We start from the raw sequence: 25,977 nt of genomic DNA, 5'->3' as shown, positions 1-25,977 counted from the left end.
AGGAGAATGTATCTGTCCGCCAATTGAAGCTCAACAGGAGTAAGGTGATGCAACAGGACACAGACCCATAACACATGGCTTCATGTGGCTTCAACAGAAGAAAATATGCCTTCTGGAGTTGCCCAGTCCTGACCTCAACCCAATTTAAAATGTTGTGTCATGATCTCGAGAGTGGTTCACACCAGACATCCCAAGAATATTGCTGAACTGAAACAGTTTTGTAAAATTCCTCCTGATCTTTGTGCAGGTCTGATCCGCAACTACAGAAAACATTTGGTTGAGATTATTGTTGCCAAAGGAGGGTCAACCAGTTACTCATTCCAAGGGTTCTTTTCCCACCCTACACAGTGAATGTTTACACGGTGTGTTCAATAAAGACATGAAAACGTATAATTGTTTGTGTGTTATTAGTTTAAGCAGACGGTGTTTGTCTATTGTTGTGACTTAGATGAAGATCAGATCAAATGTTATGACCAATTTATGCAGAAATCCAGGTAATTGCAAAGGGTTCACATACTTTTTCTTGCCACCGTAGATACCTTTGATTCAGAGAGGGAAAAAATATCCAAACAGTTCAATAGTTTATTCAGCATTTATTTCAACACCTTAGTTATAACTCTTATCATATTTTATCAGTATATTTCTGTATTTCATTTTAAACAAAACTTCATAAATACATCTTATTTCTGCATACATTTGCTCATACTGTATATATTCATCATAATCATATGTTTATATTACTAGTCCTAAAATACTCTTTAAATCATAGAACATAATGCTTTCTACACTACCGCTCAATCATTTCCATCAGAAGGTTCTTGAATGGCAACAACCCTAAAGAATGTGTGTTGTTGTGCATTAGTCTCACAGGAATAATAGAGTAGGTAGTGGTCGGACTAGTAGAGCAGTATAGAAAGTGCCGGAAATAATAAATAAAGAGAAGGAAAGAAAACAAGTAGCTTGAAAACGTTTCTCACACTATCTGGAAGACAGAGATTCTGTAGTGTTTCAGATGTTTACATATACCTAATCATTGATATAATCATTATTGTTAAATTATACTATGTTATTATTGTCATTATCATAATCAATATATTATATAGGCCAGGGACGGGCAATCTGCGGGCCGCCCCCTTTTACAGGGCCGCGGATCAATACAAAAAAATATATATATAAATAATATATATATATATATATATATATATATATATATATATATATATATACATACACACACCAGTCAAACGTTTAGACACACCTAGGGTTTTTCTCATTGTAAAGGGTTTTTCAAGGATGTAGTATCCAAAAAAGTGTTAATCAATACAAATTACATTTGAGATTCTTCAAAGTAGCCACCCTTTGCCTTGATGACAGCTTTGCACACTCTCAGAATTCTCTCAACCAGCTTCAGGAGGAAGTCACCTGGAATGCATTTCAATTAACAGGTGTGCCTTGTTAAAAGTTCATGTGTGGAATTTCTTTCCTTCTTAATGTGTTTGAGCCAATCAGTTGTGTTGTGATAAGGTAGGGATGGTATACAGAAGACAGGCCTATATGGTAAAAGATCAAGTCCACATGATGGCAAGAACAGCTCCAAATAAGCAAAGAGAAACGCTAGTACATTATTACTTTAGGACATGAAGGTCAGTCAATCCGGAACAATCCAAGAACTTTGAACGTTTCTTCAAGTGCAGTCGCAAAAACCACCAAGCCCTATGACGAAACTGGCTCTCATGTGGACCGCCACAGGAAAGGAGTTACCTCTGCTGCAGAAGGTAAATTCATTAGATTTACCAGCCTCAGAAATTGCAGCCCAAATAAATGCTTCACATAGTTCAAGTAACCGACACATCTCAACATCAACTGTTCAGCGGAGACTGTGTGAATCAGGCCTTCATGGTTGAATTGCTGCAAAGAAACCACTACTAAAGGAAACCAATAAGAGGAAGAGACTTGCCTGGGCCAAGAAACGAGCAATGGACATTAGACTTTTGGAAATCTGTGCTTAGTCCAAATTTGAGATTTTTGTTTCCAACCGGCTTGTCTTTGTGAGACGCAGGGTAGGTGAACGGATGATCTCCACATGTGGGGTTCCCACCATGAAGCATGGAGGAGGAGGTGTGATGGTGTGGGGGTGCTTTGCTGGTGACACTGTCAATTATATATTTAGAATTCAAGGCACACTTAACAAGCATAGCTACCACAGCATTCTGCAGCGATACACCATTCCATCTGGTTTGCGCTTAGTGGGACTATAATTTGTTTTTCAACAGGACAATTAACTATTTGACTAAGAAGGAGAGTGATGGAGTGCTGCATCAGATAACCTGGCCTCCACAGTCACCAAACCTCAACCCAATTGAGATGGTTTGGGATGAGTTGGTCAGCACAGTGAAGGAAAAGCAGGCAACAAGTGCTCAGCATATGTGGGAACTCCTTAAAGACTGTTGGAAAAGCATTCCAGGTGAAGCTGGTTGAGAGAATTCCCAGAGTGTGCAGAGCTGTCATCAAGGCAAAGGGTGGCTATTTGAATAATCTCAAATCTAAGTCTATTTTGATTTGTTTCACACTTTTGGGTGACTATATTATTCCATATGTGTTATTGGTTTACGTTTTGATGTCTTCACTATTATTCTACAATGTAGAAAATAGTTTTTCAAAAAAGAAGAAAAACCCATGAATGAGTAAGTGTGTCCAAACTTTTGACTGGCACTGTATATATCTAAAATTAAAATTAAAATTAAAATAATTGGGGGGGACTGAGTTAGGGTTTTGCTTTTGGTAGGTCAGTCACTGACAGTCACTCAATTAGCCCTTTGTCAGCTAAATTGTTTTAGATTGGTAAGTTAGTCCAGCCAGATATCTAAACTTGTGGTAATAATGTTTGATTTACTGATTTTCTATTGATTTTCTTAGTTACTCTCACACAGATATTATATTAAAAACTGCAAACATTTCTTTCCACACTATGGCAAAATGAGTAGAATTGCATGAAATGTGTTGCTACATTTTCTCTCCACCCCATCATGGCCGAATGTGTAGAATTGCAGCAAACTTGTCACTTAGGTCCCAAAAAGGCTAGGGCTCTGACTGCATGTGTAGGTATGGATGTAGGTACAAAGACCCGTAAGCCACTGCAGCCCCTCATGATGAGTTCAGATTTTGTGGCCCCCACCCCCATCAAAGTTGCCCATCACTGATATAGACCTATAAATTATGTGTAAAAAGTTTGTGTGTATTCCTCACCTTACAATGCATTTCACCGAAGGCAATAGCAAATAGGTATCTAAAAGAGCCTGTGTGTGTGTGTGTGTGTGTGTGTGTGTGTGTGTGTGTGTGTGTGTGTGTGTGTGTGTGTGTGTGTGTGTGTGTGTGTGTGTGTGTGTGTGTGTGTCTTTTTCTGAAATATGTGGATCTGAGAAAGTTTCCAGATTTCGAAGAGAAGTTTATGAAATAGGGCAAAGTTAGGATTGTCAACCGGTGCAAAATATACATCTCTACGTTTTCAAATGTTTGGAAAACCCGCCCGTTGAGTTGCGGAGAAGGCATAAGAGAGAGGGGCAGAGGGTGGGTAAAGGATCATGGGTAACAAGGCAGGCTGACGAACAGATCTTCGTACGGGTACAAACACTCAGAGGAAAAAGGCCAAGGTAGCCAGACACCATAAAGACTGACAGACGCACGGTATAAGCCCTTTTTGATTGTTGCACCTGTGTGTGTGTGAGTACGGGACAAAAGACACTCACATCCCCTGGACATGTGCTCTGCTCGTAAACATCAACATCATGAATGAATGACCGGTAAGCTGTGTAATGTAAAATTACTTGAGTTCATAGCCAACTCTGAAACATGGCTGTGGACACCTTATAGCTGTGTCTCAGGGAAAAACAAACCCAGATTTTACTCCCCTTTGCCCCTCTCTGACATACTCCAGCCAGCCTTTGTAAAGATAATAACCATGATAATAATTATGTCATTTTATGACTATATGTTTTGTATATTTTAGAATATTTGTCATTAAACACACATTTGAATGATTAAATATGAATAACACCCTGACCTATTTGAAATGAATGATTGCAATCAGCACTTGGTACAAAACCAATGAATGTATCTTTCCATATTATGACCATATTCTGAAGTTTATACATTCCAACCATAGCTTCCAATCCCATGATGCAATACGCGTAAAGTCAATGTGTGCGCATGAACCTCAGGACAAGTTTGAATATGGCCCTCACTGTTTATTAGAGGAACTTCACCACCACCTTTAGTATATCCATGGGCTTACCCTCTCTGTATGGGTAGCAGCACACCAATCTCAAGATTCTTGTTAGCATTTATCCTTTTACTATAACTCAGGCAGCAAATGGAGTGTGAGAATCACCAGTCAAATGTGTGTGTATCCATGTGTGAATTAAAAGCCTATTCATCAGTAGTTGTACAGTGTGTGTAAATTGTATAGTTTTAGACATGAGTGTGTGTCGTAAGTGTTTCTACCCTCTTTTGACCAACACGTGTAATCAATGTTCATCTCAAGAAAGATTCCAAACAATTGTATTCCACTCATACCAAATCTCTCTTGGCGTGTTTAAGCCTTGTCCATCACGATCGCTTCCTGTCTGAGGTCCAACTCAGTCTGTTTGTGTCCAATGGTCTTCTTTAGCTTTCATCTCAGTCAGTTTTTTTCTCTGTCTTTCTCTGAGCTCTGAGTCACCTCATCTTTCTCTCTCTCAGTCTGTGGCACAGGGGAGGGGCTAGGCTCATGCATGGGAGAGAAGAGCCTGAGGAAAGAGGGAGGAGGGTAAATCAAGAAATAAGAATGAATGGAAAATGAATAAGAAGTGAAAGTAGTAAATTAAATATGGGAGAGAAAGAGAGAGAGAGAGAGAGAGAGAGAGAGAGAGAGAGAGAGAGAGAGAGAGAGAAAGAGAGAGAGAGAGAGAGAGAGACAGAGAGAGAGAGAGAGAGAGAGAGAGAGAGAGACAGAGAGAAAGAGAGAGAGAGAGAGAGAGAGAGAGAGAGAGAGAGAGAGAGATGGAATAACGTATCAAATTAACAAAGGCTTTATGCTAAAAGGGAAGGGGATGGAATCATCTGGCTCGCAGGGAAGGAAAGAGGCACTTGTCTTTCCTTCTCCATCCTTTCCTTCTTTTTCTCTCTCTGTATTTCCACTCGCCACTTGGCTGACATGTAGCCTCTGTCTGTGCGTTGACTCTGTCCATGCCGCTCCTTCCTCACCTGTCAGTCAGTGTCTTCAGCGCTCTTTCGATGTTCATGCGGTGGCCGACGCGCGTCACCCCCAGGTCCAGGAAGTCGTCCTTGGTGAGGGAGGGCAGGTGGGAGCCGTCAATCTCGTTGTCCAGAAAGCGCTCCCGGTGCTCCCCCAGGTTTAGGTAGGCCAGCCAGTCGGCCACGTCCCACCTAGTCCAGTAGGACAGGGGCTTGATGGTAAAGGGTTTGGCTGGGGGAGGAGGGGTGTGGTGGGGATAGCTGAGGCAGGACGGAGAGGGGGGCATGTGCATGGAGGGCGAGGAGGCGCCGGAGAGGAACTGGGTGGGTGAAAGGGAGCGGGAGACCAGGAGGGCACTGGGAGGTTGTGGGGATGTGGGGAAGAGAGGCGGTGTGGAGGGGTTGTAAGAGTCTCCTAGGGTGTGGCTTGGGGATGAAGGGGTGAGGGGTGAGGGGAAATCAAAGGGGGTGTTGTAGACATGGGTGCTGGGGAGGATGGGGAGGGAGGATGGTCTGGGAGGGGCGGGGCTGGGGCGGTCTGTGGAGTATATGAGGGGGCTGGGGGCGCGCCGGCGTGACACAGACGACCTCAGCTCTGGACCAGGGGTACACTGGAAGTCAAAAATCTTGGCTCCACGATACTTAGTGCGGTGTTTGGGTGACGTGGGATAGGGTGAGTAGGTGGGGGAGAGAGGAGGGTGAGAGAAGTGAGAGGGGGAGGTGGGTATCTGGGGGAGGGGGAGCGGGTCCAGTTGGGCTGCAGTGTGGGCTGGTGGGAGGGCGAGCCGGAGGGGGTGGCGGTGAGATTGGGGGTGAGGATTGGCGGGCGATGCTGCGGGGAGGAGGTGGGTAAGGGGGAAGTGGAGCGGGCTGTGGGGGGGCTCTGAAACGAGGCGGAGAAATCCCCAGAATATCTAAAAGATAAGGAAAGTAAAAGGGGTTACTGTGCTCAGTACACAATGCCGTGGAGCCACTTAGTAAAACAGTTAGAATTGACTAAACCTCAGCAGCCTCACCTGTGCATTGTGGGTGACCTCAGACTAATGGGACTCTGACCTCGCATCTCAGACTGACCCCAGTCGTCTGTGCTCTTATTGCTCATCTGCTGAAGCTTGGAGCTCAGCTCGTTGATGATGCTGGCCTTCATCCCCGAGAGTGGCGAGTGCAGCCTGCGCCCCTCAATAGACATCCCGTCCCTCTGGGCCTCACCTCGCTCCAGGCCCTGTCCCGGGTCGACCCCCTCGGTTGAACCCCTTGGCTCCAAGGTGTTGGGCCGCTCCAGACAAGCAGCCAGGGTGGAACCGAAGCCGTCCTCCATCTTGGGTCGACTCTGTCTACGTTGTTTCCTCTCGTCCGCTGCTCCTCCCTCTCCTCTCCTGGCCTCCTCCTCTGGGTTAGCCTGTCTCTGGGGGTGTGGTGGGGTGTTCTGGTAGGGCGGGTTGGTGCTCACCTGTCGACGCAACGCTTCTCTTGTGTCCTTGATACCGCCCTCTTTGTACTGCATCGTCTTTGGATACACGGTTGGCTTGGTCGTGTGTTTGGTGGGGTGTGCTTCAAACACTTGCCCGTCTGAGTAGGTCATATAAGGATCTGGGTGCTCGCCACCCCATCCGTCACCTTCTACTCCTCCTCCTCCTCTCTCACCTGTCAGTTCACTCACTCCCAGTATTTCCAGGTGCTGGTCGCCGCTGTTGTGGCTGTCCAGCTCCTCGATCCCAGAGTCCACCACCGTCTCTGTCTGCCAGTCTCCAGTCTTCATCATGGAGGGGTGGTGGTCTCCTGCCTTGCCTGCAGTGTTGATGGCGGTTCTGGGGGCTTTCAGAGACGCGTTGTAGTCTGACGACACCACAGAGGCTGTGGTAGCAGTGGCGGCAGCGGTCATGGTCGTTGTTGTGGCGTAGGTCATAGTTGTAGTGAGGGTGGCCGGGCCGCGGTACTGTGCTGAGGTCATTTGGGGAGCAGGGGCACCCATATTAGCGGGGTTAACTGGTACGGTGGGGTCACTGAAGAAGGGGTGTGTATGCGACATGGGCTGGGGTCTGTGGAGTGAGGGTGCGGGTGCGGGTAAAATGGAGGTAGCTGTAGTGGTGGAGGAAGGGGGGAATATCTGGGGTGAGGGAAGGGAGGGAGATAGACCTGACTGGGTGAGGTTGGCCACCTCGCTGTCGTAGGATGTTAGGCTGGAGGCGGCAGAGTCCCCGGCCTGGGGGGAGGGGAGGGGGGCGTTGGAGGGGAAGCCTCCTGGTGGAGGTACTTTAGGAGAGGGGAGGGGGGGCGGTGGGGGTGGCATGGCGGAAGAGACGTGTTGAGCTGAGTGTTGATGCTGTTGAGGGTACCCCCTCTGCATTTCTCGCTGGCCTTGGCCGTTGGCGAACTGCAAGGGAGGGGGCAGGGGGTCAACAAAGACAAACTCATCGTCCAAATCTATCGAGGGTGCAGGCGGGGTAAGAACCATGAGCCCCAGTCCCCCTCCAACTCCTCCCTCTCCCCCACCTTCATGTGGGTGTGCTGGGGCTGCGGTGAGGGTGTACTGGGGGATGTAGCTAGCGTTTGCACTGCTCTCCATCTGCAGGAACGAGGGTCTGCGGGGTGCAGGCTGAGGCGGCGGGCCGGGCGGCTGCATGGGTGGGCCAGGTGGCTCCCTGTCTCTTGGACTCTGTTGGTAATATTGGGTCTGGTACTGATTGGTTCTGTCCTCTGAAAAGCGAACTCTGAGGCCCTCTCTGGCTCCAGCCGCCTGGTCCCTCTCCACTCTCTCTCCTCCCCCTCCCAAGCGCAATATCCTGGGTGACTGTGGGCGGTTCAGTGAGGCGTGTGAGGTGGTGGTGGTGGATGTGGAAAACAGGGATGGCGTGGGAGACGGGAGAGATGTAGGGAACACCCCCACGCTGGACATCTGCCGGCCAAAGTGCCGCTCCTCCCGTCGGGTCCTCCGGTCGTCCTTGAGGGCCCTCTCTCGTGCAGCCAGCGCCAGGCCCAGGGGGGACGAGGGGTCCAGGACTTTCCCAGTCAAAGGGTGGATGAAGGTGGTGGCTGGAGTGCCTGGGCCGTAGTTGGAGGGAGCGGACTTGGGCTGGCCATCCTGGCCCATCACAGGGGAGTGGTACTCAGGTAGCCCAAAGGCAGGGGGCATACTGCTGGCGTAGTGGATGTAATTGTCCCTAGAGAACATGCCCTCGTCAATCGACTTGGAAGGGCGGAGGCGGGGGGTGGGGACATCGATCCCCATCCCCTGTAGGGGCTGGGTCCATACCCCTCCACCTCCCCCCGCCTCCCCTTGGACATCCTCTTCAGAGGAGAGGAAGAAGGAAGCACTCTTCCTCCTCATGTCACGGAAACGTTCCCGGTCCCGGCGCGCTGCCCCGACGAAGGCCCCCCCGAACTGGGTGGTGAAGTCCAGGTTCTCCAGGTTAGGGGGCAGCTGGGGAGCGACAGTCGAAGGGGTCATGGGGGAGGAGACAGGGGGCTGGGGTGGTGAGGGGGCCACGGTGGAAGGCGGGCCGGGGGTGGTGGAGGTGTCGGGAGAGGCAGGGGGGGAGGTAGGGTCGTCTATGTCGGGAGGCGGTTGCTCGGCATCCATGCTGCTGCCCTGGCTGCTGCGGCCACTGCCACTGCTGGTGGATGGAGCCTTGACGATGATGGTGGGGATGGGGATGGAGCTCTTCTCTTTGGCACCGGAGCTTTTACCCCCCTGGCCTTGCCCCCCTCTGTGGTGCCTGCCGAGCCCACCTTCCACTGTGGGCTGCTTCACTAGAGGGCCCCTCCCACCCTTCCTGACTCCCCCGCCCCTGCTTGCCCCGCCGATCCTCTCCCGGGCCGCCACTTGCTGTTGCTGGGGCTGCTGTTGCTGCTGGGGTTGCTGTTGAGTTGTGGGAGCTGCACTTGTAGGTGGAGTAGCACTACTGTAGCCCCTCCTCAATGCCCCCATTTTTCCCCCTCCTCTCCTCGTCCCCTCCGTGGGATCCCCTGTGTGTTGTCCTCCTCCTCTCTGGAGGGTGGTGGTCATGCCGTGCTGTTGACTGTCCCAACCTGTCTGGGCATCATGCGCTGCTTGTTGTTGGGTGGAGAGGGCCTGGTAGTGGGCCTGGGCCTGGGAGGACAGTGGCTGGGGGGCAGACTGCTCCCCCCTCCGAGCAGTGTGGGGTCCAGCAGACAAGGGGGGTTCTGGGGCGGATGTGTTGGGGGGAGGGGGGATGTCCTCTGACAGGCTACGGGCCAGTTTCATTGCCGGGGTGTGGAGGGACTGCCTCTCCTCCTCCGTCACACCTGAAACGGGCACACTGTTACACAGACTATCTGGTTGGAAAACAAAGTTAATTTACAACAGTCAGAATGTGGCTTTTTGACAGTAACCTTCATAGTAATTGTATCGGTAGGACTTACCAATAGATTTCTGTCGCAACATTACTCCATGCGGATGGCCGGGGGGATACTGACCCTGGTTGAAGCCAGGCGGCATTACACCAACCAACTGGTCATGACTTGGCTTAATGTATTGCAAGACACACAAAGAAGAAAGACACACAGGGAGAGATGCGGAGAACGGGAAAAAGTGAAGGCGCATTACACTTGCATTGAGAGTAAAAGTGATATAGCGCAATATGGAGAAAGCAATAAGTTAATATCCTAGGCTGCGAGGTCTATTTCACATCCAGCATTGCAGACACAGTCCCTGAATTGAGGGTATGATCCCTAGGGTCAGTAGGTTCTGCAAGTACAGTCATGGTAGGTGGCCCGCTACCGAGGACTGTGGGCTCGCCTTCTCTGTGGCCGAAGTGGGTAAGATATTTAAACGTGTTAACCCTCGCCGGGCTGCCAGCCCAGACGGCATCCCTAGCCGTGTCCTCAGAGCATGCACAGACCAGCTGGCTGGTGTGTTTATGGACAGTTTCAATCTCTCCATATCCCAGTCTGCTGTCCCTACGTGCTTCAAGATAGCCGCCACTGTTCCTGTACCCAAGAAGGCAAAGGTAACTGAACTAAATTACTATCGCCCCGTAGCACTCACTTCTGTCATCATGAAGTGCTTCGAGAGGCTAGTCAAAGATCATATCACCTCCACCTTACCTGACACCCTAGACACACTTCAATTTGCTTACCGCCCCAATAGGTCCACAGACGATGAAATCGCCATAACACTGCACACTTCCCTATCCCATCTGGACAAGAGGATGTAAGAATGTAAGAATGCTGTTCATTGACTATAGCTCAGAATTCAACATCATAGTACCCTCCAAGCTCATCATTAGGCTTGAGGCCCTGGGTCTCAACCCCGCCCTGTGCGACTGGGTCCTGGACATCCTGACTGGCCTCCCCAGGTGGTGAAGGTAGGTAACAACATCGCCACTTCGCAGATCCTCAACACTGGGGCCCCACAAGGGTGCGTGCTCCGCCCCCGCCTGTACTCCCTATTCACCCATGACTGCGTGGCAATGCACGCCTCCAACTCAATCATCAAGTCTGCAAACGACACAACAGTAGTAGGCTTGATTACCAACATCGACGAGATAGCTTACAGGGAGGAGGTGAGGGCACTCGGAGTGTGGTGTCAGCAAAACAACCTCTCACTCAACGTCAACAAAACAAAGGAGATGATCGTGGACTTCAGAAAACAGAAGAGGAGCACCCCCTGATCAACATCGACGGACAAACTGAAATGGTCCACCCACACAGACAGTGTGGTGAAGGCGCAACAGTGCCTCTTCAACCTCAGGAGGCTGAAGAAATTTGGCTTGTCACCTTAAAGCCTCGCAAACTTTTACAGACGCACAATTGAGAGCATCCTGTCGGGCCGTATCACCTCCTGGTACGGCAACTACACTGCCCACAACCGCAAGGCTCTCCAGAGGGTGGTGCGGTCTGCACAACCCATCACCGGGGGCAAACTACCTGCCCTCCAGGACACCTATAACACCTGATGTCACAGGAAGGCCAAAAAGATCCTCAAGGACAACAACCACCCGAGCCACTGCCTGTTCATCCCGCTACCATCCAGAAGGCGAGGTCAGTACAGGTGCATCAAAGCAGGGACCGAGAGACTGAAGAACAGCTTCTATCTCAAGGTCATCAGACTGTTAAACAGCCACCACTAACACAGAGACTGCTGCTTACATACAGACTTGAAATCATCGGCCACTTTAATAATGTTTACATATCTTGCATTACTCATCTCATACGTTATACTGTATTTTATACAATCTATTGCTTCTTTCCTATGCCGCTCTGTCATTGCTCATTCATATATTTATATGTATATATTCGTATTCCATTCCTCATTTAGATTTGTGTGTATTAGGCAGTTGTGGAATTGTTAGATTACATGTTAGATATTACTGCACTGTCGGAACTAGAAGCACAAGCATTTCGCTACACTCGCAATAACATCTGCTAACCATGTTTATGTGACCAATAAAATTTGATTTGATTTGATGGTAGAGCATTTTTATTTTATTTTTAATTTAGCCTTTATTTAACCAGGAAAAGCCCATTGAGACCCAGAGTCTCTTTTTCATATGAGACCTGGCAAAGAAGGCAGCAACAATCAATACATTACAGAATTAACACAATACAACAATACAATACAATTCATCCACATGATCCAGCATAAAATAAGCATTTTACACTCCTCTGCAACAGCCTCCCATCAAAAATGTAATTTATTAAAATCAAATCAAATCAAATTGCATTTGTCACATGCAGCGAATTAAACAGGTGCAGACCTTACAGTGAAATGCTTACTTACAAACCCTTAACCAACAATGCCGTTTTAAGAAAGCACTAACAACAGTTTCACTAACAATGCTGAGAATGATGCAGTACCTCATTGGGGGCGATGCTCTTGGTTCGTTCTCTCTTCCCCCCGTGACCCCGCTGCCCCTGTCCGTCTGACGCAATCGTGTGCTGAGCTGCTGCCAGGATCTCATCCAGTTTATCTGACAGACAGAGAGAGTTTGTGCGTATGTATGTGTGAGAGAGAGGGAGAAATGGGGAGAGAGAGAGAGAGAGAGAGAGAGAGAGAGAGAGAGAGAGAGAGATCAAAAGCATAAGAATATTAAAAGCAAAGACGGCCTCTTGAAACACAAAAGGGGACAGGGGTCAGATCTTACTTAGTGCCATTTGATAGACTGTCCTCTTCTTATCAGGCACCTGGGAGGACTCGTACTCTGGAAAGCAGAGGCAGTGTATTCATAGGACCCTCGCAGACTGATTTTGAATGGGGGCTTAAGGGCTGAGGAAAGTAATGATAAGCGAGACATTCACCTGCTTTCTTTTTCCATGGAGAGGCAGCTGCAGCATATTAGAGAAAAGAAGGTAATCATATTATGCTATGACAGTATACCGAGACTGCTGTAATATCACAAAATAACATGAATGAACCCAGTACATACTTTAACACTGATGATGACAATGATGATACACAACTCAACCTTTTCCCACCTTTCTCCACTGTTAGTCATCCATTTGATTTAGCCGAAAAAGAAGAAATGGAGCAGAGGTTATATTATGCCATTGCATACTGTAGGGTTTCCAGAATGTGCACGACTCTCCATCTTTCCCATACAGAGCACATTTCCATACATTCACTTGAAAGAGGACATGTATCTCCATAGTATAGTCCTCCTCATCAAGCCATTGGAAAATAGAAAAATGATCCTTACCTATACCAGTTAAATCCCCAAGGCTCTCTGCATCAACTCACTTAATATTTCATGGACTTTTTCAATCATTTTTTTTCTATGGGTCAGAATGTGAACAATCCTTTTCTTTTCCTTTTCTCCATGGTTTTCATGCTTCTCAACCCTGCTTCTTCAATTGTCTTACCCATGTCTTCCAGCTCTAATGTCATTGATTTGGAGCGCAGGGCAATGGCAGGAGGAGTCAGCCTCTTAGCCTGCTGGGGGACTGCCAAAGGAGAAGGACCAAACACGCACTTACTTTCTGACTAGTGTGCTATAAACATACACTCATTGCAAACAAGCATTACTGTTTACTACTATGCTATAAACATGAATTGCATAAATTACACAGAACAATCTAAAAAGTATACCTTTCTTCCTGGGGTTGGTGTCCTCCATCTCCGGGTTGCGGGCCACCATGACAACCTTGACCATCAGAGTGTTGCCACCTTGTCTGATCATGTTGACCACCTGCCTGTGGCCCACCTTCACGACATTGTGACCATTGACCTACACACACACGCACACGCACACACGCATGCACGCACACACACACACACACACGCACGCACGCACGCACGCACACACACACACACACACACACACACACACACACACACACACACACACACACACACACACACACACACACACACACACACACACACACACACAGAGAGAGAGCGAGAGATAACACTGGCTGGCAACAAGACTAAATTGTCTTACTGTACTGTTTGAGTTCAAACTCAAAACAAATAAAAAAATCTACAATTTGATAGTCAGTACAAAAGTTGATCCCATGTTGATTTCCAGTCCTGCATAAACTCTCAGAATGACAAGCCTTTCCAGGGATCCATACCTCAATAAGGAAGTCCCCCATCCTTAGGCCAGCCCTCCAGGCCACACCGCCCTCATCCACAGACTCCAGGTACTGCAGCGCGGGGAATGCTGGGGTCGGCGTGAACTCCTCTATAGGAGTCTGGGCTGCAGAGAGACAAGTCAAGAACAAGAGGATAAGGGAGAGAAGTAATAAAATGGTGTTAAAGTGGAGGCAGGGAGATAGGATGGAAGAAAGGGGTAAGAGGAAATGAGAGAGGTGAAAGTTAAATATATAGAAGGATAGAGGACTGTGGAAGCTGGAGATAGGAGACATCCAGGGGTATTTCGGAGGAGAGGCACTCACTCACCTTTGGCTCCCCGAAGCACAAAGCCAAAGCCCTCATTGTCTTTCTTCTGCAGGAGCACTGTCTTCTCCTTAATGATGTAGTCACTTAGAGAGAATAAGGAGGAAGGGGAGGAGGGAGAGGGGGGGGCAATGAGCAAGAGAGAGCAAGCTATATGACTTCTTGAGTAACAGAAAGCCTCATTGTCATGCAAATAAAGCATTTCTGAATCTGGGAGACAGCTATACTGCATCACATTATGAAATCACACTGCACCAAAAGATGGGGGGGCTTGAGGCATGTCATACAAAGAGCACCACCATACAAAGACACTCGTCAAACCAGGGTAGAGTCGGTGTCATGATCGGCGAGGAGGAGTATACTGGAGAGACCTCTCCATAATCCAGCATAACGCTGACTAGCACCAGGAAGCACGTGGGAATGTACATACAAAATGCTGCACAGACACTTCACTGTTAATGGGAACTTATAAACACACCTGTAATACTACATTCGCTTTCTTCAAGCTTTCACTGCACTAGCTAACTTGGTTAGCTCTCATTCCACTTCTCCACTTGATGATGCACAGATAGGGATCTATGTTTGAGTAGCAGTTAGTCGTCGCTCTTCATAATGACATTTGCTGTCTTTCATCGATGGTTGACAGTTGTTATGATATGGTAGGATTAGTTTTACGGCACAGGGTTACGAGTTGGTCATTGCCCCATTGCCATGTCTGGGACTTCTGTTGCTTGCCAGATTTATGGCTGCCTTACAGCGGCTTTCCCTCATGTAGAGCTCAGCCAATACAGGAGCCTCACTCCACAGTAGCCATATACTGTCCTACAACAACAGTGTCTCCAATTCACTCTGTAAAGCCTGCCGGGTCTCAATTCACACTGTTTTACGAGCTCAGTGCATACTGTAACCTCAGACTTAACAGCCATATACAACAACAGGGTCTCCATCTCCGTTCATTTAAAGGTCTCAATTTTACACAGCTGGCCGGTCTCAATTCATGCTGTTTTGCAACTCCATTAGGATGTCTGGCTCTTCGGTCACTGTATGACTTGTGGTTGAATCCGTTGGGTTGAAATCCCAGTATTTTATTCCGGAGCTTTGTTTTTCTGCATTAGATGCCCGGATAAACTCAAACTGACGCCTCCAATCGACTGTGCAAATCCACCAAGGTACAACACGGCTGAGGATGAGAGTCTTTGCTTTTCTGGGAGTTGCTGAAGTCGGTGTGAGCAGGCAGTACATGGGATCCATTACAAAGCTGAAGAAACCACTGTTAACTTCTCATACTGAGGTCTACAGTTTGGACTGTCCCTTTCATCCTTCCCTTGTGTGTCGCCACACTGTCAAAGTTACGGTTTCGCCAACGCAAAAAGCCGCCTTCCATCCATCTGCTGTTCACACTTCATTCCTTTTCTCTCATCCCGTCTCCTTCGTGCATTCCCTCTCAAAGGATACAAGGATCTACATGCAGCAGTGTGCTCAAATGGCTGGTTTGTATCATGTTATCCCCAAGGCAACAGAGGTATAGGAATGATACCGTGGTTCTTTGAAATAGTCTGTACTATTTAACCCCCGTCGTTCCTGTTACATGTATATGTGCATATTGACTGCTTCTACGTTACATGAATTCACCACTGGCCAGTGTGACACTCACAGTGGTCACAGTATACACTCACATATTACAGTAGCCTACAGTATTACAGTAGCCTACAGTATTACAGTAGCCTACAGTATTACAGGAGCCTACAGTATTACAGTAACCTACAGTATTACAGTAACCTACAGTATTACAGGAGCCTACAGTATTACAGGAGCCTACAATATTATAGAAGCCTACAGTATTACAGTAGCCTACAGTATTACATGAGCCTACAGTATTACAGTAACCTACAGTATTACAGGAGCCTACAGTATTACACAGTAGCCTACAGTATTACAGTAACCTACAGTATTACAGCAGCCTACAGTATTACAGTAGCCTACAGTATTACAGGAGCCTACAGTATTACAGTAACCTACAGTATTACAGTAGCCTACAGTATTACAGGAGCCTATAGTATTACAGGAGCATACAGTATTACAGGAGCCTACATTATTACAGTAGCCTACAGTATTACAGTAACCTACAGTATTACAGGAGCCTACAGTATTACAGGAGCCTACAGTATTACAGTAGCCTACAGTATTACAGTAACCTACAGTATTACAGGAGCCTACAGTATTACAGGAGCCTACAGTATTACAGTAGCCTACAGTATTACAGGAGCCTACAGTATTACAGGAGCCTATAGTATTAGAGGAGCATACAGTATTACAGGAGCCTACAGTATTACAGGAGCCTATAGTATTAGAGGAGCCTACAGTATTACAGTAGCCTACAGTATTACAGGAGCCTATAGTATTAGAGGAGCATACAGTATTACAGGAGCCTACATTATTACAGTAGCCTACAGTATTACAGGAGCCTCCAGTATTACAGGAGCCTCCAGTATTACAGGAGCCTACAGTATTACAGTAGCCTACAGTATTACAGTAGCCTACATGTACGCTCCCTTCTGATTCCTGAATCATCCTCTGTAGCTTCCAGGATTGTACAGAAGAAGCAGCGTTGTAGGCATACATACTTACATACTCATCTTCTACATTTACATACATACAATTAAACCACGAGACACAATGACATACACGCAGACACAATTCAGGGACACCGACACAGATGAACTACTCCCACAACGACACTCAACCACAGTGACATGCACTGTGCCTGTGCGCTCACACCCACTTACACACTCACATGAAGGAAATCACAAACAAACCACTTAATGTGTCCACTCTCGCCCTCTCTATAAAACAATTATCATCCTATATGTTAGTGGTACAAACACAGATGGAACACACAGTTTATGAGATATGGCAATATATAGCTGACATTGCAGCGTGCTCTCAGATTACACTCAGAAATACATGAGAGGGGAGAAACAGAGATAAACATGCTGCAGTCAGAGCCTCCATTCAGTAGCCACTTCCGTCACACACACATACACAAACACACTGGAAAAAGAGGATTTCACACACACACACACACACACACACACACACACACACACACACACACACACACACACACACACACACACACACACACACACACACACACACACACACACACACACACACAAATGCACAAATACACACAATACAAATACACACACACACAATACATAGCTTATTAATCCGCCTTTCAAATCCACGGCCTCTCTGTTGCATCTACCTCTCCCCTCTCTCCATTGTCCTCTCCTCACATCCATAGCCAGGCAATGAATGAGGAAACAGCGGCTACCTGTAAATGAACCACACGCTCCTGTTTCTGGGGCCCAGTGACGGCCACGAAGAAGAGAGGGAGAGAGAGAGAGACAGATCTCTCTCTCCGCATCCCCCCATTGCCATTTCCCCCCTCCTCTCCTCCACCCCCTCCTCTCCCTCCGCCTCTCGCTCTACCAGCGAGAGCACAGCCAGAGAGAGCCGCGAGAGTGGAGGAGAGGAGAAGAGAGAGAAGAGAGAGAGGAGAGAGCGAGCGCTGGACTAGCACGTCTACACCCTGCATGCTTAAGACAGTGCGAAAGAGAGAGAGAGGAGTAGAGAGGGAGGGAGAGTGAAAGAAAGAAAAGGAAAGCTACAGAGATGGTTCTCTGCGACAAGGAGAGAGAGCGCAAGAGAGAGGAGGGAGAGAATGCTGGATGTGAAAAAGGGAAGGGGGAGGGAAAGAGAGAGTGGTGGTTTAGCATAAAAGAGGTAGAGAAAAGAGATGCTTTTGCAGGTGGGGGAAGGGGGGGTAACAGGCAGCAGGGATGCAGTGTTTACTTGAACATCCACTGACTGGTTTCTGGCAGATTCACAAACAGCTGATTTCCACTCCAGAGAGATTTCCTAATCTGCAAATACAGACACACACATGCACATAACAGCACTTGCAACATTCAAATTCGAACAAAACCCACTCAAAATTCTCATTGACATTCTCCCAAACACACAAATGCAGTGGTTAGCAGCAGCCCTACATCTGGAGCTGGATCCGGTTCAAAATGCTACTGTATTACAAATCGGCCACATAACCACCACTGTACTACACACATTTCTACATGCACTCTCTCTTCACACAGACGTCATTCACCGTCTGAGTCACTGGCCATTATTCACATAGCCAAATACCGGTGAATCTTTATTAAGCTAATAATAAGAGCTTCTTAGCACACGGCTAATGTCAGCTACACGTTGAAAGCCCAAAACCCTGGGGGCGTGGAGTCCCTCCTCACACCTGCCGATTGACCGAACGCAAGCTCATCACCTCCAAATCCCCAAGACTCATCATCAGGATGTTGTGCCGAACGCTCACACACGCGTAGACACACACACACACACACACACACACACACACACACACACACGCACGCACACACACACACACACGCACACGCACACACGCACACACACACACACACACACACACACACACACACACACACACAGCACTGTTAGTCCTTATGATGCACACCACAACTGCAGCTGTCTGGGGCTGGACTGCAGCTTGACGCTAGAGGATTAGACAGATGCAATGGGGGAGAAGGAATCCATCGTCAACATTTATGGCACTATTTTTTATCAGGGAAAATAAGCAGGACTGAAAGGGTGAATTCGGAGGGGTGATTGGTCATGTGAGTTGGGCTCCAGCCACCCTGTTCATGGACTGTTCTCTCTCATACCGCAGTGCAAGCGGTACCGGAGCGCCAAGTCTAGATCCAAGAGGCTTCTAAACAGCTTCTACCCACAAGCCATAAGGCTCCTGAACATCTAATCAAAAGGCTACCCAGACTATTTGTATTGCCCCCCTTTACACTTCTGCTACTCTCTGTTATTATCTCTGCATAGTCACTTTAATAACTCTACCTACATGTACATATTACCTCATATTACTAAGCGGTGCCCCCGCACATTGACTCTGTACGCCCCAGTTATTTTACTGCTGCTCTTTAAATATTTGTTACTTTTATTTCTTATTCTTCTTTTTTTTAAAGGTATTTTTATTTTATTTTTTAAACTGCATTGTTGGTTAGGGCTTGTTCACTGTAATGTGAAATGTTGTATTGGGGCTCATGTGACAAATACAATTTGATTTGATTTGATTTTGGCCAGATGAACAAGCAGAAGTCAAGCAACTTTGTCTGCTAGATGTACAAGAAATAGAATTGAACTGACATGTTGACTTCCGTGCTTTTAGCGCCAGCATGGTCTTAACACAGCTGAACAATAGCATAAACACGCAATCACTTCTGGTTCACCCTACACACACGCACACCTTCCTCCAATTTCCAACCCAGAAACACGCCCATCAGAAACACCAACGAATTAGCCGATTCTAGCTGTCCACCTACACAAGTGACAAAACACAGCTAAAACATTACAGTAGATCATGTCTAAGCTTACTGTATGCGTTCTACTGAGAATCACAAGGGCTGCAGAGCAAGATTAGTACTGGGTATTCAATCTTAGCAGAGTTAGCTTGTGATTTTCCCTAGCCTCTTGTCTTCTGTTCCTTCATTACTTCACTATTGCTCCACCCTTAGAACCTGGTGACCATGGTGACCATGTTTCCCAGGGGTAAAAAAATGACTTTGCGTGAGGTCATTCATCAACACGTCTAGTCCCTGAGGGCCAGCAGATGACAAGTTTTGATCAAGTCCAGTCTTACCTGGGGCCATCCACGCCATCATATGCTCCCATGGTGACATTACGAAACAGCTTCCTCTTGGCTTTCTCACTGCGCGTCTCTGGAACCAAAAATCATGTGTCACACTTATATTAATGTGTGTTTTTTGTCGTCTTTGTGTCCCCGCTATTTGTGTACTCAGTGTGTCTTTGTATACTTTTGTATTCCACTGCACCATCTCTGAAACACACAATGATCAAGTTGGTTGTTGTGGTGGTGTGCTATTAATGTTACTGGGTGGGTGTGAGACATGCCCTACTGCATGTAACATTGTGAGGATGTCCTGCAGTCAATAGAATGTTGGCAACTGAATGAAGATAAGATGAGTCATTCAGTAAATGCGGGGTTAGCATCTGTAAAGGGATTTTGGTCGGTGTTTGTCTGAGCTGATGCAATGCGAGTGAGGATTGTGTCTTTGTCTGAGCACATATTGTATTTGGTTTCTATAAGGTTGCTGGTTTTGTCTCACCTGATCGATTGTCCTTACTGGGAGGACCCACCTCCTCCACACAATCTGAGGGGAACCAGCCTGTACGACCTTTCACTGTGCCCTCCCAGAACCCCCCCTCTCCAACACTCAACACTGAGAGAAGGGAGAAGAGAGAGTGTGAGAGAGAGAGCGAGAGAGAGAGAGAGAGAGAGAGAGAGAGAGAGAACAAATTAGATGAGGGGTCATCCCAACTTTACAATCAACACAGTGGCTCTCCAAAAACCCGCTCCTCTCTGAATCTCTCTTACCTTTGACTTTGTCTCCTTTGCTGATGCTGAGCTCTTTGTCTCCGTGGGCAGTGTAGGCCCTCGTGGCCATGTACACTCGCCCTGGGACCGCACTGTACATATGCCTCATCTGACCCCCAGCTGACCACCCGCCACTACCCGCTGAGGTCGCACTGCAAGAGGAAAGACAGAGGAAGAGTTTGTGTATCATGGAACAACACTTGTGGATACCAGTAAGGAGATAGAGGGACAAGAAATGGCTCATGACAGTGGTTTACACTATGAGAATAACATTTTTGGAAACTCTAAAGCTGGTAACAGCCCCATTGGCTGTAGACAACCAAAATGCATGTTAAAACATCACTTTTTGGATATGCACATTATTTATAAATTGATTGAAATATCTACAGTCTCTCCCTCCAGTATGTTCGCACCCCTGTCTGCCGCGCTGTGGTTTGCTTTGATGCCTCTCCTCCGTGTCGCTCTGCCCTCCTCCTCGCGACGGGGAGCGGGTACGGGCCCTGGGACTGCTGGAGCTCCTCACACCCTCAGAGGCCCTGCGACCCTAGACAGAGAGGGAATACACACACACGCAGGATGAAACATAGAATTGTGTTGAGACTTACACAGACCCAAACTCACAATTCATTGGTTAACATCCCAAAGCAACTAAGAGCACAGCTCCCCAATAAACCGTACAGTTGCAATCTCCTACTACATCTGCGTACTGTGCCTCTATGTACCTTTCCAGGGATGGGATTGGCTCCAGCAGCCTTGTTGGATAGGGCCATGGAGTCAGGCAGGGTCATGCTGTTGTCACTGTTAGCACGCAGGAGGGGGTAGGGGTGAGCCATGAGGAGAGGGAGCGTGCGTGCACTCTCTCCTCTTTTGGGAGCATACTTTGGGGATTCCAGAAAGGGCACTGAGAAAAGAGTCACAGGTAGGTGGAAAAACAATGAGGTTAGTGCAAGAGTTGAGAGAAAGTGGGAGGGAATACTGTGAGAGTGTGAACAATGAACAACCCGACTCAAGTGATTCGGATGCAAAGACAATCGACAAGTAACACAGATGGACTTGAACACCACACACAACCCTCAAACTGGGGTTGAGGTCAATTGGCCACCTCTGAACCAATACTGTTTTTAGAAACAAAATAGTTTGTAAAATGTCTAGGGATTAGCCTCTGTATGCTGATCCAGTGCACCGCATCAAACACCATCTACCAGTGGGATAAAACAACTTAATATGATGGCAAAAGACAACAGATCTTCTGAGTCACATGTTGATTGATGAAGCAGAACATTTATACCAAACAATGCACTGCAAAGTGATTTATAGGAGATAGCATGACAGACATACAGTACAGACACTTAGGAAGAATATTTTCCCTTTATTTTACAAATGTTCCATCCGGAGAATAAATCACTTTTCTCCCAGATAACCCGATGTTCCCTGAAAAAAAACAGAAGTGTCACTTAAATGGGCCTATGTCTGGAGTTGATTAGAGCTTTGATCTAAAATTCAAGGCTGATGCTACCTGGGCCTGGTGAGCCATACAGTAAATGCATTTTACGAGGCCTACATCAAAAATACATTTTATAATCCCAAACCCAAAAAAGTCCAAATGATTGCTCCATTATCCAATACATATGTGATATATAGACTACTGCGCATTATGCTCGACAGAAAAACAGAAAAGCTTATAGATGTGGCCAGCTATATGCTCTCTCGGGTAAAGAAATGAAACAAGCTCCAGTATGCTGATCTTTTTGAGTGTGGACTGTATTACTGTACTGTATTGTATTACTGTACTGTATTGTCATATATGACTGGATTTACGCACATTGTTCAAAACCATGATAAAGCTGAGAGAACATGTGATTCTGGTGCAGCACAAAAACTTACTTTAAAAAAGTTGTAAAAGTTACTCTAAAAATTGTATTTTAATTTTGAAATAGGGCTTATATTTGTGTAATAAGCAGCCGCATATATACCTTCATAATATTTTCCCTAATGTTATTAGCCTGCCTACCTCTTTCTCTCTCTATTGTGGCTTCTTCAGTTAAACAAAATAAGCTCTGTTGTCTTCATCATTGCAATGACATGCTTGAAAATTATGGACTAGAATTAGATGCAGGCGGCTTTCCATTCTCTTCTCGAAGATTGAATGGTTATGGGTCTGAATAAAAAAACGCCATCGCGCGCTCGCTCTTCTTTCAAACTACCCATGAGTTCTATTGGCTGCTGTATTTAACTTTTAAGCAAACAAGAGCAAGCATCCCTCTGATTAGTCTGTTGGTAAAAGAAGAGCAACAACAAAAAAATGTCCGGCAAGCTATTCTAGTCTAGCTTTTTCCGCATGAGACTCCAAGATCTAAGGAACGTTTTTTAAGGTGAGGCCAGCGGAACGCAGGTGCGTGCGTATTGTGCAAGAGACCGAGGCTATAAGTTAGAAGCTTATTATGCATAACCCAACATTCATTAGATAAATGTTTTGGCTAATAGTAAATTGAATATGTTACCTGAAAGCGGTAGGCTAGGATATACAGTACCAGTCCAAAGTTTGGACACACCTACTCATTCAAGGGTTTTTCTTCATTTGTACTATTTTCTACATTGTAGAATAATCGTGAAGATATCAAAACTATGAAATAACACATATGGAATGTTAAACAAATCAAAATATATTTTGTATTTGAGATTCTTCAAATTAGCCACCGTTTGCCTTGATGACAACTTTGCACACTCTTGGCATTCTCTCAACCAGCTTCATGAGGGAGTCATCTGGAATTAATTTAAATTAACAGGTGTGCATTGTCTTCTTAATGAGTTTGAGCCAATCAGTTGTGTTGTGACAAGGTAGGGGTGGTATACAGGGGCAAACTATCTGCCCTCCAGGACACCTACAACAAGGAAGGCCAAGAAGATCATCAAGGACAACAACCACCTAAGCCACTGCCTGTTCACCCACTACCATCCTGTTAAACAGCCATCACTAACACAGAGGCTGCTGCCTACATACAGACTTGAAATCATTGGCCACTTTAATAAATGGATCACTAGTCAATTTAATAATGCCACTTTAATAATGTTTACATATCTTGCATCACTCCTCTCACGTGTATTTAAAAAAAATATATATATTTTTTATTTCACCTTTATTTAACCAGGTAGGCTAGTTGAGGACAAGTTCTCATTTACATCTGCGACCTGGCCAAGATAAAGCATAGCAGTGTGAACAGACAACACAGAGTTACACATGGAGTAAACAATTAACAAGTCAATAACACAGTAGAAAAAAGGGGAGTCTATATACATTGTGTGCAAAAGGCATGAGGAGGTAGGCGAATAATTACAATTTTGCAGATTAATAACACTGGAGTGATACATGATCAGATGGTCATGTACAGGTAGAGATATTGGTGTGCAAAAGAGCAGAAAAGTAAATAAATAAAAACAGTATGGGGATGAGGTAGGTAAAAATGGGTGGGCTATTTACCGATAGACTATGTACAGTTGCAGCAATCGGTTAACTGCTCAGATAGCAGATGTTTGAAGTTGGTGAGGGAGATAAAAGTCTCCAACTTCAGCGATTTTTGCAATTCGTTCCAGTCACAGGCAGCAGAGAACTGGAACGAAAGGCGGCCAAATGAGGTGTTGGCTTTAGGAGTGATCAGTGAGATACACCTGCTGGAGCGCGTTCTCCAGATGGGTGAACTGAGATAAGGCGGAGCTTTACCTAGCATGGACTTGTAGATGACCTGGAGCCAGTGGGTCTGGCGACGAATATGTAGCGAGGGCCAGCCGACTAGAGCATACAAGTCGCAGTGGTGGGTGGTATAAGGTGCTTTAGTGACAAAACGGATGGCACTGTGATAAACTGCTTCCAGTTTGCTGAGTAGAGTGTTGGAAGCAACACTGATGACATCGCCGAAGTCGAGGATCGGTAGGATAGTCAGTTTTACTAGGGTAAGTTTGGCGGCGTGAGTGAAGGAGGCTTTGTTGCGGAATAGAAAGCCGACTCTTGATTTGATTTTCGATTGGAGATGTTTGATATGAGTCTGGAAGGAGAGTTTGCAGTCTAGCCAGACACCTAGGTGCTTATAGATGTCCACATATTCAAGGTCGGAACCATCCAGGGTGGTGATGCTGGTCAGGCGTGCGGGTGCAGGCAGCGAACGGTTGAAAAGCATGCATTTGGTTTTACTAGCGTTTAAGAGCAGTTGGAGGCCACGGAAGGAGTGTTGTAATGGCATTGAAGCTCGTTTGGAGGTTAGATAGCACAGTGTCCAAGGACGGGCCGGAAGTATATAGAATGGTGTCGTCTGCGTAGAGGTGGATCAGGGAATCGCCCGCAGCAAGAGCAACATCATTGATATATACAGAGAAAAGAGTCGGCCCGAGGATTGAACCCTGTGGCACCCCTATAGAGACTGCCAGAGGACCGGACAGCATGCCCTCCGATTTGACACACTGAACATCTGTCTGCAAAGTAATTGGTGAACCAGGCAAGGCAGTCATCCAAAAAAACGATATATACAGCATTTTATACCAAATATTGCATCTTGCCTATGCCACTGTCATTACTCATCCATATATTTATATGCATATATTATTTGTCCATTCCTTTACTTAGATTTCTGTGTATTAGGTAGTTGTTGTGGAATTGTTAGATTACATGTTAGATATTGCTGCACTGTCGGAACAAGAAGCACAAGCATTTTTGCTCCACTCCCAATAACATTTGCTAATCATGTGTATGTGAACAATAAAATTTGATTTGATACAGAAGATTGCCCTATTTGGTAAAAGACCAAGTCCATATTATGCTAAGAACTGATCAAATGAGCAAAGAGAAGGTCAGTCAATCCGGAACATTAAGAACTTTGAAAGTTTCTTCAAGTGCAGTCTCAAAAACCATCAAGCTCTATGATGAAACTGGCTCTCATGAGGACCGCCACAGGAAAGGAAGACCCAGGGTTACCTCTGCTACAGAGAATAAGTTCATTAGAGTTACCAGCCTCAGAAATTGCAGCCCAAATAAATGCTTCACAGAGTTCAAGTAGCAGACACGTCTCAACATCGACTGTTTAGAGGAACCTGTGTGAATCAGGCCTTCGTGGTCAAATTGATGCAAACAAACAACTAATAAAGGACATCAATAATAAGAAGTGAATTCCTTGGGCCAAAAAACACGAGCAATGGACATTAGACATGTGGAAATCTGTACTTTGGTCTGAATGGGTCCAAATTTTAAGATTTTTGGTTCCAACCACCATGTCTTTGTGAGACGCAGAGTAGGTGAACGGATGATCTCCGCATGTTCCCACCTTGAAGCATGGAGGAGTTGGTGTGATGGTGCTTTCCTGGTGAAACTGATTTGTTTAGAATTCAAGGCACATTT

The 25,977-nt window shown here is 46.5% G+C and overlaps 1 protein-coding gene across 1 annotated transcript in view; it reads right to left on the bottom strand.

Annotated features, from left to right (window-relative positions):
* Positions 1 to 4,975: 4,975 nt before the first annotated feature.
* Positions 4,976 to 25,977, bottom strand: part of LOC112219745 (SH3 and multiple ankyrin repeat domains protein 1) — a 38,650-nt gene continuing 17,648 nt past the window's right edge. The window contains 16 exon segments of the mRNA XM_042306277.1: positions 4,976 to 5,990; positions 5,993 to 6,146; positions 6,249 to 9,498; positions 9,616 to 9,718; positions 12,052 to 12,164; positions 12,339 to 12,395; positions 12,493 to 12,678; positions 13,054 to 13,134; positions 13,280 to 13,418; positions 13,768 to 13,892; positions 14,096 to 14,178; positions 19,839 to 19,917; positions 20,326 to 20,439; positions 20,595 to 20,746; positions 21,008 to 21,138; positions 21,317 to 21,495. Coding sequence (XP_042162211.1) covers positions 5,238 to 5,990; positions 5,993 to 6,146; positions 6,249 to 9,498; positions 9,616 to 9,718; positions 12,052 to 12,164; positions 12,339 to 12,395; positions 12,493 to 12,678; positions 13,054 to 13,134; positions 13,280 to 13,418; positions 13,768 to 13,892; positions 14,096 to 14,178; positions 19,839 to 19,917; positions 20,326 to 20,439; positions 20,595 to 20,746; positions 21,008 to 21,138; positions 21,317 to 21,495 — 5,699 coding nt within the window. The 3' untranslated portion in view covers positions 4,976 to 5,237.

This window comes from Oncorhynchus tshawytscha, linkage group LG25 (genome assembly GCF_018296145.1).
Source record: "Oncorhynchus tshawytscha isolate Ot180627B linkage group LG25, Otsh_v2.0, whole genome shotgun sequence".
In the NCBI taxonomy this organism is placed as follows: domain Eukaryota; kingdom Metazoa; phylum Chordata; class Actinopteri; order Salmoniformes; family Salmonidae; genus Oncorhynchus; species Oncorhynchus tshawytscha.
Note: the sequence above shows the minus strand (reverse complement) of the source record. Positions and strands in the feature narration are given on the sequence as shown.